The sequence below is a fragment of the Lynx canadensis genome, chromosome C1, assembly GCF_007474595.2.
Source record: "Lynx canadensis isolate LIC74 chromosome C1, mLynCan4.pri.v2, whole genome shotgun sequence".
Classification (NCBI taxonomy): domain Eukaryota; kingdom Metazoa; phylum Chordata; class Mammalia; order Carnivora; family Felidae; genus Lynx; species Lynx canadensis.
Window position 1 is genome coordinate 98815968 of NC_044310.1, and position 14257 is coordinate 98830224.

Here is a 14257-nt window from a genome sequence, read left to right on the forward strand (position 1 = left end):
GCCACTCCAGTGAACACACGAATGATAAAGCAAAACAGCCTGATTGCTGATACGGAGAAAGTTTGAGTGGTATGGAGAGATGATCAGAGCAGCCACAACGTTCCCTTAAGCCAAAGCCTGGTACAGAGCAACACCCTCTCTCCCATTCTATGAAGGCTGGGAGGTGAGGAAGCTGCAGAAGGAAAGTCTGAAGCTAGCAGAGGTTAGATCATGAGGTTTAAGGAAAGAAGCCATCTCCACAGTATAAAAGTGCTCAGTGAAGCAGCCAGCAGGTGCTGGTGTAGAAGCTCCAGCAAGTTCTCCAGAAGATCCAGCTAAGACCATTCATGAAGGTGGCTACACTACCCACTAGATTTCCACGTAGATGAAACAGGCTTTGTTTGGAAGAAGATGCCATGTAGGACTTTTATGGCTAGAGAGGAGAAGTCAATGCCTGGCTTCAAAGGGCAGGCTGACTCTTGCTAGAGGCTAATGCAGTTGGTGACTTTAAGTGGAAGCCAGTGCTCAGTGACCATTCTGAAAATTCTAGGGCCCTGAAGAACTATGCTAAATCTGGGGGTGCCTGGGTGGCTCCGTCGGTTAAGTGTCTGACTCTTGATTTCAGCTCAGGCCATGAACTTGCGGTTTGTGAGTTCAAGCCCTGCATTGGGCTCCTCACTGACAGGGTGGAGCCTGCTTGGAATTCTCTCTCTCTCCCTCTCTCTTTGCCCCTCCTCTGCTCACACACTCTCTCTCTCTTGCTCTCAAAATAAATAAATAAACTAAAAAAAAAAGAATTATGCTAAATCTATTCTGCCTGTGCTCTGTAAATGTAATAACCAAGCATGGATGATAGCACATCTGTTTGCAGTACGGTCTACTAAATTTTTAAGCCCGCCATTGAGACCTACTGCTCAGAAAAAAAGATTCTGGGGTGCCTGGGTGGCCCAGTTGGTTGGGAGTTGAGCTCTTGATTTCGGCTTGGGTCATGAACTCACGGTTCGTGAGATCGAGCCCCATGTGGGGCTCTTAGCTGACAGCATGGAGCCTGCTTGAGATTCTCTTCCCCCCCCCCTCTGCCCCTCCCCCACTGTCACACACATGCTCGCTCTCTCTTTCTCTCTCTCAATATAAATAAGTAAACCTTAAAAATGATTTTAAAAAAGATTCTTTTCAAAATATTACTGCTAATTGATAACACACCTCGTCCACCCAAGAGCTCAGATGGAGATGTGCAATGAGATTGATGTTGGTTTCATGCCTGCTAATACAACCTTCTCCAGCCCATGGATCCAGGAGTAATTTCAACTTTCAGTAATTTCGATCTTATTTAAGACATACATTTCGTAAGGATATCGGTGCCATCGATAGTGATGCCTCTGATGGATCTGGGCAAAATAAATGGAAAACCTCCTGGAAAGGATTCACTATTCCTAGATGCCATTGTGAACATATGTGATTCATGGGAAGAGGTCACGATATCAACATTAACAGGAATTTGGAATATATTGAGTCCAGTCCTCATGGATGATTTTGAGGGGTTCCAGATTTCAGTGGAGGAAGTAGCTGTGGATGTGGTGGAAACAGCAAGTGAACTAGAATTAGAAGCGGAGCCTGAAGATGGGACTGAATGGCTGCAATCTCATGATCAAACCTGAACGGATGAGGAGCTGCTTGTGATGGATGAGCAAAGACAGTGGTTTCTTGAGATGGAATCTGCTCCTGGTGAAGATGCTGTGCGGACTGTCAAAATGACGACAAAGGATTTAGAATGCTCCAGAAACTTAGTTGATAAAGCAGCAGCAGGGTTTGAGAAGTTAGATTCCAATTTTGACAGAAGTTCTACCGTGGGCAACATGCTGTCAAATTGCATCACATGCTGTAGAGAAATTGTTTGTGAAAGAAAGAGTCAATCAAGACTTCACTGCTGTCTTAAGAAATGGCCACAGCCACCCAACCTTCGGCGGCCACCACCTCGATCAGTCAGCAGCCATCCACATCGAGGCAGGACCCTCTGCCGGCAGAAACATGATGATCTGCTAAAAGTTCAGATGATGGTTAGCATTTTTTAGCAACAAAATATTTTTAATTAGGTAGGTGCATTGCTTTTTAAGGCATAATGCTTTTGCACACGTAGTGGACTACATTATAGTGTCAACATAACTTTTACACGCACTGGGAAACAAAAAAGTTTATTTGACTTGCTTTACTGCGATCATCGCTTTATGGCTATTACAGTGTTCTGGAACGTAACCCTCAATATCTCCTCGGTATGCCTGCAGCCTCTGCTAGGGTGCCATCGATGTTATTTGGTCCAGTATTGGGTGTGAGCATCATATTTACTGGCCTAAAAGGACTGCTGTGCTGTGGTTGGTACGTATTTGCCTTGAAGGCTGTGCGGAGACCTACATTTTCATGTGGGGATTCAGGAGAATTGTTTCATTTTATTTTCTATTATTTTTTTAAATCTTTATTTTTGAGAGAGAGCGCACCAACTGGGGATGGGCAGAGAGAGAGAGGGGAGGGGCAGAGAGAGCGGGAGACAGAGGATCCAAGCAGGAGCTGTGCTGACAGCAGAGAGCCTGATGTGGGGCTCGAACCCACCAACCATGAGATCATGACCTGAGCTGAAGTCCGCCACTAAACCGACTGAGCCACCCAGCCTCCCCAAGGAGAATAATTTTATATGAAAGTGATCTTAGGTACACAGCTGTAAAGAACAGCAGATTGAGAACAAGAAGGTGTGAATATATTTTTCCATATCGTGATTCTCCCTGGCTGCCACCTGTGTGATCAGGTCACACCCACTGCCACCTTCCCCACAGACCCAGCACAGTGCTGGAATATCGCAGATGCATAATAAGTGTTCACCGGGGGACCCAAGCTTGGAGGCGTGGAGATTAAGGGAACCATTAAAAGCCAAACCTGACAACCCAGCACAGGAGCAACTAATTTGATGTTCTGCCGAGTGCAAACACTTAGAAAATATGTGCTGGCACTTAGGGCTCCGTAAAACTCAGCATTTGCATGTCATATAGACAGTCAAACCCTCTGCCTTCTTCTTGAGGATAATTTACTTCTTGTTTTAAGGTTGTTTGTTCTTTCGAGGCATGTTAACTTCTGGAGTCTGGCCTTCAGGGGATAAAAAACAGATGAACAAACCAACAAAGTAGACATGGAGCCAGGGAGAGCGTCCCTGTTTATTTTATAAATTTTTTTTAATGTTTATTTATTTTTGACAGAGAGAGAGAGAGAGAGAGAGAGATTGTGAGTGGGGGAGGGGCAGAGAGAGAGAGAGAGAGAGAGAGAGACAGAATCCGAAGCAGGCGCCAGGCACTGAGCTGTCAGCACAGAGCCCGTCGCAGGGGTCGAACTCACAGACCGTGAGATCATGACCTGAGCCGAAGTCGGACGCTCAACCGACTGAGCCACCCAGGCACCCCGTCCCCGTTTATTTTATATCTTACACAGCCACAGGAGTTCTTCTCAAATAAACCTCTTCCCCTTGGGCTCCGAATGCTAAAATATGCCATAACAGAAGCAGAGTCATTCCACATACTGCTGTTCTTTCTGAAGATGCCATAAAATTCCGAATTCTTTTCTGTGGATCTGTCATTGAAGAAAGCCCTTCCCCGGGAGTAAAATCACACCTCTGTGTTTCACATCTGTTCTTCTGGTTACTCCCCACAGTGGTTCCTTTTTCAACAGTTCTTTGATGCCCTAAATATACCGTTAAATATTATGCAAGCATTTTAAAGTTTCCTTGGGCCCATAAAAAGGGTCAAGATGATTTTAATAGCTGTAATTGTGCATCCCAATGACCAACTTGCCATTAAGGAAGCTCCCAAGCATAGTGCCCGCCGTGGGACCGTAGGCCCTCCTTGCCCGTGCTCTCCCCGTTCTCCCTCCCCACGAGAGGGCACCAGATGCCTCGTGAGTCCTGAACTGGGCTTTATTTGAGCCTGACTTGCTGCCATCACAACTGGGTTTAAATACGTATGTGTGTTTCCATGGTGGGAATTGCTTCACTGGGATATCTATTTTATTTATTTATTATTATTAGTTTCTAATGTTTATTTTTGAGAGGGAGGGAGACAGAGAGAGAGAATACAAGTGGGGAGGGGCAGAGAGCCCAGGGTGGGGGGCACAGACTCTGAAGCAGGCTCCAGGCTCTGAGCTGTCAGCACGGAGCCCGACGCGGGGCTCGAACCCACCAACCTCGAGATCATGACCGAAGCCGGATGCTTAACTGACTGAGCCGCCCAGGCGCCCCTGGGATTTCTATTTTAAATGCAGAGTAAACACAATGATAGATACACCTGTCAGAGGAGCGTTTCTACTGCAGGTACAAAGGATTTTAAAAATACTTTAGAAAACTGCATGGGTTTAAATTTGTTTAGCTTACTGCTTACAGACAGGGTTCTGGGGGGCAGGGAACACAGACAACTCAGTGACCCCTTGCATCCTCACTCATGATGTCCTGGCTCCGACACTGCTCATCATCCTTAGAACACGAGTGACAGCTCTCCCAGTGAGAGGTAATGGGAAGTAGCTGGCACCCCTGGCTCATTTGACAGGAAGGGATGACCCACCAAGCAGTCGAGCTCCAGGGTCCCCTCTTCCCATCCCCCACACGTCTCCTGTCCACTGCAGCCCCTTCTTAATAGCCCAGGGCGCTTGGCCCACTTTGCTGTTTTGGCAGAGATGGAAAGAAGGCTTTCCCTTTCCTTTTTGATCTCATCATGCCACAGTTCATCGGATTTGTTCTAAGGAAAATTAAAGGGAAGCAAATGGAAACGTCCCCGGAATAAACACCTGTCAAAGTGAATTGCAAAATGTAAAAACTGATGTGCTCCCAAAACCTGTAGTACATTTAATAGAAACGTATGGTTAGGAAACATATTCATCAACTACTAAGCCTAGTTTCAGGGTTTTGTTTTTGTATGTTCTGTTCTGTTTTATTTTTAATAATGCAGTTTCCTAGGCACACAAGTTTGTATTATTTCCTTCACTCTGTCTGAGAAATCCTCAACCTGGGGCTTCAGGATGGTACTTTGCTTCGCTTATTTAAAGCCTCTGGGCTTGGGGCGCCTCAGTGGCTCAGTCGGGCGTCCGGCTTCAGCACAGGTCATGATCTCGTGGTTCCTGAGTTCGAGCCCAGCATCAGGGCTCTGCTGTCAGCATGGAGCCCGCTTTGGACCCTCTGTCTCCCTCTCTCTGCCCCTTCCCTGCTTGTGCATGCTCTGACTCAAAAATAAATAAACACTAAAGCTCCTGGGTTCCTCGGTTCCCAGACCTTGAGAGGTTGTTTCAGTGCCTGCCACCCAGGAGGCTCTCCCTATGTATTGCAGTAACGGCATGCAGAAATAAACTAGTGGCTTTTTAAAGCGTCCTTCCTCTGCTGTCCCCTGGTCTTCCCTTTCCTGTCTGGGTGTCTACAGCACATACGCCTGCTGAATGTCGGGCGGGGTCAAGAACCTGGTCAGGGGGGTGCAGTGCCAGTCATTTCTGGCCTATACAGGTCACCACCACCGACTCCAGTCGCTTCTCAGTGCATGTTCTCAACACCATCCTCTCTTGGCTTTCCCCCCGGGAGTTCTTCTCTAGAGTCATTTTGACCCAGCAGTCACCTACGGCAAGGGTTCCGGTAACTGCTGGATTAAAGTAAGAATCGTCCTTGTCTTCTATTAAATGCAGATATGCTTGATGAAAGGTCAGCGTGTTTGCTCTTTCAGCAGCTGACCACTCATTTGCTTTAGAGAGCATCCAAGTGCAGCGCAGATAATTTCCAAGGCCCCTTACATTTGTATTTTTTCCTAGTAAAAATTTCGACCGGGATAGGAAGGTCAGTGGGAATGTCAGGCTCACTGCTTACGACACGTGGCATTACACTGAACCAGTGATCGAATCTTCCCCGGCAGATTCTTAATGTACTTGTTCTGTTGTCCTTCTTGTCTTTTACCCCCAACTGCAGGTTCGTGTGCAGCTTGGTGTATTATGGCCTCACTCTGAATGCAGGTGATCTCGGCGGAAATATTTATGCCAACCTGGCCCTGTCTGGCCTCATAGAGATTCCTTCTTACCCTATCTGCATCTACTTGATTAACCAAAAATGGTGAGTATAGACGAGTATGAAGCGGACTACGTAGAATACGTACATACACATGCTCTTGTATCCATAAATACTTAAAGATTTTTGTCTTTGTCCACAGCTAGTATCTGTTAAGCACACAATGGTGATTTATTCTCAGACCAAATGCAGTTAGAATTCATTTTTTAGGGTGGCATTTCTTGGGTTTCACGTTTGTGAGTTTTTACGTAGGTGTTCAATCCAAATGCACTACCGCCAGAAGGTTTTTAAGTAGCCTGTGTGTCATTTGTTAGCCCCAACAGATAGGAGTATTGGCTCTGTGTAGATAGAACTCCATGGACCCAGCCCCTGTCACATGCACATTCCTTCACAAGGCATAGAACTGGAGGGCCTGGAAAGACTTTTCTTCCCTCTTAAGACCCACTTGACTTTGTTGAGGGGAGGAATACACCCTGCTTTTGCTTCTCATTGTCAGTGGGCAGTTTTACAAGGCCCTTTCAAAACTCTTTGACAAAGTACCTTTTCCTCAGTTTCCTGGGGTCACTTCTGTTCCTGAGCACCTGACCAAGACAACCGAAAACCCCATTCTGTACAAACCAGGAATCTGCTGGATCGTGCCTTGTCCCACTACCCAGAAACCATCACTCAAAGCAAAACAGCATTCCTTGGTGATGTTGTCATGAATGGCATGCTTAGTGCCTTCCAAAGGCCAAGTTTGGATTCTGTTCAGTGGAACCCTTTCTCTGGGGGCGGTCCCAGTTGTCTCTGCCGACCTCTCTGTTAGTGACCAAGCTTGCGGTCAGTGCTGGTCCAAGAGCCGAGTCAGGCTGCAAATTCAGAAATCCGTCCCCAACACCTCCAGTGTGCCAGATGCCCCTCCTCTATGCTGTCACAGCTGCCCATGCGCACCTCCGAGGACGACTGAAGGTTTAGAAGGGTGCCATCCACGGGAGTTCCCTGTGTGGCTTTGCCTCCCCACTGCCTGCCTAGCATGGTGCCTGTCTGCTGACGGGTGTTCAGTACTGGTGTTACATGAAGCACAGTGTGACCTGGGGACCCATGTCCTGTCCTGTCTCCCAGCCACTGCCACTGAATTCAAATCTGGTCCTAGCCACATGTTAGTTTTACGGCTTTAACAAGCTCAGTAAGCTGTACTTACCCTCAAACTAGGGATTATAAAATTCCCTGGCAAAATTGTCAGAAAACTTACAGGTGCTACCAAAGGTCCTGCAGGGGACCTAGCGGGTCATAGGCTCCTCGTGAAGGGAGGCTTGTCACTGCCAGTGTCTTTCTCCCAAGCCTCAAGCTCTTCTTTGAAAATGATTTCCCTTCATAAAGCGTGCCATAAATTTCACTTGATTCTGGCGTACTAACAAGAAATTATTTTCAGTTTGCATTTTTAAGAGAGAGGGGCTTGTTTTACAGTGTTGAAAATTTGAAGTGCTTGGGGCGCCCGGGTGGCTCAGTCGGTTAAGCTTCCGACTTCAGCCATGATCTCGCGGTTCATGAGTTCAAGCCCCGCATCTGGCTCTGTGCTGACACCTCAGAGCAGCCTGGAGCCTGCTTTGGATTCTGTGTCTCCCTCTCTCTCTGCCCTTTCCCTGCTCATGCTCTGTCTCTCTGTCTCTCAAAAATGGATCAATGTTAAAAAAAAATTTTTTTTTAATAAATAAAATAAAATCTGAAGTACTCAAGATTTCAGTACCGAGGAAAGGAAGTGAGTTGGGAGACTCCATTCTCCATGTTTTATTTATTTTCATTCTCTGGAAGACGGAGGGCACAGCACATGCCTTATAGGTTTATTTTGAGGACTAAGTAAAATGCTTGACAGAAAGCAGTCAGAACCACCCGGAACAGAGCGAACCCTCAGGAACAGAGCGATTCTGTTCTTCTCCTACACACGTCGTTTGATGCTGCCATCCAGCTAGTTCTTTGCGTTGTGATGGTCACATATTTTATGTCCCGGTCAGTCGCATTTGCCACCCATTCCTTAATCAAAGACGAACGTATATAATGCCACTGGGGACTTTTCAGGAGGGAGGTTCAGGAGAAGCCGCAGATGCGTTTACAAGATCCCCAAGAGAAATGTGTCATTTCTTTCCATTGTTTAGGTGTGGCCGGAAGCGGACCTTAGCAGCATTTCTGTGCCTAGGAGGACTGGCTTGTCTTATTGTGATGTTCCTTCCAGAAAAGAAAGGTAAGCCTTTCAGATTTCTACATAAGGGTTCTGAACGGCGCTTTTATTACAATGAATCCCAATATCGTGGAGAGATTACCATATGCCATGCTTCATTTCTATGATTGCATATTATTTAGCGATTGTGTGGAGCATAATGGGCCAGATCTTGCCCGTTGCCTAAACTGTTCTCTGGGTGAATAATGTGCTTAGAGGTGCGCTATTAATTCTTGCGGGCGATTAAGCCACCATCTGGGGCGTCTGGGCTGCAACGCTGGTATTAGAGTTGCTTATTTGCTGATGGGGAGGACCATGTAGTTCTGCAGAGAGAAACTCCATCCAGGGTTACAGATTGCACTCCCCATTCCAGCCAATCACAGATCAGAGGTCAGAGACGCTGGTTCTCAACGGCACCCTCAGCACCTCCATCCATACTCCCAGGGCACCCTGATGATAACAGCGGCAACAATATGAGTAGTGTTCACTGTTGGTGACGCCTGACATCTTCTCATTCTTATATAAAGTGTGAACAAAACAGCTTTAGGAAACTTTGGCATTTTTCTATATTTGTGGCTGTGCAAACATAGCTGCAAGAAAAGGGTCCCTTTGGCATCCTGATTTCTTTCCCTTTATAGAAAGTGTATAAGAGTGATGGTTCTCAACCTTTTTTTTTTTTTTTTTCTTGCACTAACACATGTGAGGCCTACTAGCTAAAATGTCAAAAAACTGATTTGGGTAGTGATTTTCTTTTCTTTTTAAAAAAAAAATTTTTTTAACATTTTATTTATTTTTGAGAGACAGAGCGCAAGCTGGGGAGGGGCAGAGAGAGGGAGACACAGAATCCGAAGCAGGCTCCAGGCTCCGAGCTGTCAGCCCGGAGCCCGACGCGGGGCTCGAACTCATGAACCGTGAGATCGTGACCTGAGCTGAAGTTGGACGTTTAACCAACTGAGCCACCCAGGCGCCCCATGGGCAGTCATTTTCAACAATGAGGAGCGGGCCGTAACAAACCCGGTGCTGCTGGGGGCATATGGTACAGCAAAAGCCCTGTTTGGGGGGCTTTTGGATCTTAATGGGGCCCCATCCTGGAGCTTTTACTTCAGGTGGGAATCATTGTGAGGCGGTTTCACAGCTACTAGAGTTTGACAGCTACTAGAAAGGCAGCTGGAGAATGTCTTTCCTGACAGCAAATCACGTATGAAACGCACCTTTGGCCATTGCTTCTCCTCGAGGTTCAGTTGCACCAGTGCCCCACTGCAGACCCCAAAGCCTCGTGTTCTAGTTCTGGAACCCTCCAGGACACCTGCTATGCTGCCAGTTGCCACCTCAAGTTCTGTGCCTCGAATCCAGAGGGCAGTTTGTTCATGACTGTGGATTTGACCCAGTTATTTGACCCAGCCTTAGAGTGATTTTCATGGAATCGCAGAAACTAGAGAAGTGAGTAAGTTTGCTTATTTTTTATTGTCTAAAGAAACTGTTACCTTTGCTAGTGCCGGGAAAGGGAGACTGTCCTCAGCTGCTGCTCTGCCGTGGGCTCATAGAATTAAGTGCCCGGTTCTGTTGGTCTGGGACAGACAGAAGTGGTTTCAAACCATCATATTGTGGCTTTAGATTCAGCTTTTGTTTTTCATAGACACCTTGGAAATTCAGTTGCTTTCTATCTCTAAAAGTCCATTGTTCTATCTGTCACCTTGGAGAGAAAAATGTTTCCTTGTTGCTCTAACCACACCTGTCACCTCTCACACTTCTGCCAGCCAGGCCAGTTTATGTCCTTCCCCCTCTCACCTATCTGTGCACTCCAGGGAACCCCCACCCCGACACTCTGCACAGGGCCCTTTCTACAGAAACCCAAGTGAAAGCAGGTGTGTGGTCTCCATCCAGACCCACCCCACTCTCTGCTCACTTCAGGGCCGTTATGAGAGAAAAAGCTCAGTGGGGCGGGCGCCTGGGTGGCTCAGTCGGTTAAGCGTCCAACTTTGGCTCAGGTCATGATCTCACAGTTAGTGGGTTTGAGCCCTGTGTCGGGCTCTGTGCCGCTGACAGCTCAGAGCCTGGAGCCTGCTTCAGATTCTGTGTCTCCCTCTCTCTCTGCCGCTTCCCCACTCATGCTACATGCTGTCTCTCTCTCTCTCTCTCTCTCTCTCTCTCTCTCTCAAAAGTAAATAAATAAATAAACATTAAACAAATTAAAAAAAAAGAGAGAGAGAGGAAAAGCTCAAGCCCTTTGTTGATTGTGCCCCTTGGTGGACTGTGAATAAGAAACAGCATAGCAGGGAATCTTTCAGACCCCAGGAAAGCGCCTCACCAACATGGTACCTCTGTTATCCTTAGAAAAGTGGACGTCTACTCTATTTTTGAAGATTTCCAGGGGAAAAAAAAATCTCACACTGTCCCTTAGAAAATTGTTTCTATTTTTAATAGCCATTAGAGTGGGCCTCTTCTGTCACAACTGAGTCCATTTCTTTTCATTTTATTCATCACTAGGGCGAGAGGACAGGTGGCCACCCCCTTCTTTTGCATAATCCTTCCTGTGTTTGCCAGGAGTCATCTTAACTATTCCTGAACCTTCTCTTCTTTGAGCTGAAAACATGTGTTCTCTAAACGTTCTCTGAACCTTTCCTGTTTACTTCTTAAAATATTTCGATGGCCCTCTTGTAAATCTCAGTGTTTTCAAAGTGCTCAGCCTTAAGCTGCCTGTTCCAGAAGTTCTGATAAATGTATATTAAGAAAGACACCAGGTAGTTTGAAAAATTTTATTAGCATCTTGTCAGAACTTTTTGTACCCATTTTCCCCTCAATTTTTCCTGCCAAACATATATTCCCTCTCTTCTTCCAGCCAATTTAGGTGTCCCAGTACCTGCCAACTGTTTTTTAGTACCTGAGTATGATTGTGGTTCTCTGTGTCTGAGGCACAGACAGACAGACGGACAGGCACACCCCTAGAAGAAACAGCCAGTAAACTAGAAAACAGATTGTTTGGCGTCCCTCGGCCTGTGGTTTATAATTATTAGGCAAAGTGTCCTGCCCAGTGCATGTTTGCACGTTGGGTAGCCTCCAAGTAAATGTTCTCCCTGGGGGTAGTGTTACCAGGTGGGTACTAATGCATTTTACCTGACTTCTATCTTTGCTTAAAGGATCCTAATTAAACCTACAATACTATCATTTATTAAGGGTTAACTGTATACTGGGTTCTCTTCATCTAGAGAAGATATCAGGTATTACCCCCATTTTATAAGGAAGCTAAAGTTCAGATAGGTCAAGCAACTTACCTAGGTTTGCACAGCAGGTAAGCAGCACACCTAGGATTCAGATTTCAGATCTTTCTGATTCTAAAATCAGTGCCTTTGGGGGAATGCTGATTTGCCATCTTGGAGTTTTACAGCCAACGTATTCATTGCACATGGTGAGACTTTTGTCTTAGAGAATTAACACTGCCTAATTAGAGTCAGTTCTTAACTCTTCAGCAGACAGGTCTGATGGGAATTGGCCAGGGTTCAAGAACCTGCATTGTCAGACTGACTGACACTGGGCTCTTATTGGCAAGGAGGTTGGTTCCTGGCAGTTACGGTCCTGCCAGAGTCTGAATACTAGGAAGTCACAGCACACGACCAGATAAACAAGTTTCATAGTTGAAACATTTCAAGGTGCTCCACTCTGAGCACCTCTCTATCTCATTTCTTTTATCTATCTTGATCTGCCCATTCTATTCACTTGACTTCTCTTGTGCTGGCCACGTACAGGACACAATTCATAAACAAGACCTAGTCCCTAGGCCCTAAGAGCTTACAGTCTGGTGAGAAAGATGAGTGATTAGAGAGAAGCAACAACAGTAAAGTCAGAAGGTGCCATGTGAGAATCGACATGGCAAAACACTATGGGGACTTCAACTTTGGACCATGATAGGAATGGAGACCAGCTATCCTCCTGTGTTAAATAGCCATAAAACCAGACAAATATAAAAAACTCTGATTTTCAGACACTGGACAGCAGGCTGTCCAGGAAAGACAGTGATCCCCGAGGGGAAGGAAACAAAGTGCTCCCCAAGACTGACCTAATCCAGGGTGTCCAAGTCATGGTGCAGGGACAGGGAGCCCAGCACAGAACTGAGAAGACAGTATTAAAACCTGGGGAGGCCACGATTTCTAGAATTTGCTAGAAAAATGACTGAAGAGGAGTAAGATACACAGAGGATGAACTCCAGAGATCTGCAGAAGGGGCCTCTGAGTCTTAGGCTGCTTCCTGATTTGTGCAGGAGTTTGAGGAAACCACTGAGGCCAGAGAGAGGACCACGAGGAAGCAGCATTTGGAATAATTCTTGGAATCCAAGGCCATGCCTAGTTTGTGTTCTTTTCAGCCAGATGTGCAGCACTGAGTAGAGACCTCCTGGGTCAAAGTAGCCCTACGCTACAGGCCTTCTCTGCATGTCCTCAAAGTGCTTTAAAAATCATAGAAGGATCAAATGATTCAAAGTAACAGCATCCCCCCCACACAAAAAAAAGCCTCCCCCAAAAAACAAAGAAGAAAAACAAAGTAACAGCATCCCAGAACAAAGAGCAGTCAAGGAAGACAGTAAAATCCAGCACCGTCATATCCACAGTGTATGGCATCCAGCCAAAACTACCAGGCAGGATAATACCACCTATAACCAGGAAACATATCAATAGAAACAAAACCAGAAATGACCCAGATGATAGAATGAGGAGACAAGAACTTGAAAACAGCTATTATCAAGATGTTCCACGCATTTAAGAAGATAGAGGAAAGCATGATCATCATGAATAGAGAAATAGAGGATAAAAAAAAAAAAGACATCGTGTGACATCTAGAAATGAAGCATATGTTATATGAAAAACAAATCCAGTGAATGAGATTAACCACAGAAGATCAGTGAAAAAGACATATCGAAAGAAACCATGCAGAATGAAGCAGAAAAAAATAATTGAATGAAGAGTTAACAAGGTATCAATGAGTTATAGGGCAACACAAAGCCTAACGTGTATTTGTAATTGGAGTCGAAGAAGGAGGAAGTAAAGAAAACATTATTTGCAGAAATGGCGGTCAGATACTTTCCTCATTTGATGAAAGCTATAAACACGTAACGAGAAAGCATGTTCATCAAGAAGATGTAATAGTCCTGATTGTGTATGCATCTAATAACAGATTCAGAATACAGGAAGCGAAATTGAATAGAACTGAAAGAATAAATAGACAAATCCAAAATCATAGTTGGATATTTCACCACCCCTCTCTCAACCACTGATAGAAAACTCAGACAGAAAATGCCGAAGGATATGGAGACTTGAACATGACCCAACTGTCATTTGTCGAACACTGTACCCAAATACAGCAGAACAGGCATTCCATCAGAAAAGCGCATGGAACGTTAACCGAGAAGGGTCACATTTGGGCCGTAAAACAAGTTTCAAAAATTGAAAAGGATTGAAATCTTCCCAAAATAGTTATTTTTAAAAAATTTTTGAGAGAGGAAACACAAGTTGGGGAGGGGCGGGGGGGGGGGAGAGAGAGAGAGAGAGAGAGAGAGAGAGAGAAAATCCTAAGCAGGCTCTGCATTGTCAGCACAAAGCATGATGTGGGGCTTGAACTCATGAACCATGAGATCATGACCTGAGCTGAAATCAACAGTCAGACACTTAGCTGACTGAGCCACCCTGGTGCTCCCCCAAAATAGTTATTTGATGAGAATGGAATTAAGCTAGAAATCAGTAACCAGAAGATATCAGGGAAATCCTCAGATATTTGGATTTTAAAAGACATTCTTGTAAAAACGGGTCAAAGAAGAAAGGAAATTGCAAAGGAAATTAGAAAATATTTTTAATTAAACAAAAATTATAATGTATCAAAGTTTGTGGGATGCAGTAAAGCAGGGCTTAGAGAAAAATTTAGTTGAAAAGTTTTCAAATTAATGATCTAAGGTTCTTTCTTAAGCAAATAATAAAAAAAAAGTAATGACAGGAGCACCTGGGTGGCTCAGTCGGTTGAGCGTCTGAATT

At 45.4% G+C, this 14257-nt stretch overlaps 1 protein-coding gene across 3 annotated transcripts in view; it reads left to right on the forward strand.

Annotated features, from left to right (window-relative positions):
* Positions 1 to 14257, forward strand: part of SLC22A15 (solute carrier family 22 member 15) — an 82136-nt gene that overhangs the window by 51960 nt on the left and 15919 nt on the right. For all 3 annotated transcript variants that reach the window (XM_030323908.1, XM_030323913.1, XM_030323914.1), the window contains exons 7-8: positions 5954 to 6094; positions 8182 to 8267. In XM_030323908.1, the coding sequence (XP_030179768.1) occupies positions 5954 to 6094; positions 8182 to 8267 (227 nt within the window). The remainder of the gene's footprint in view (positions 1 to 5953; positions 6095 to 8181; positions 8268 to 14257) is intronic.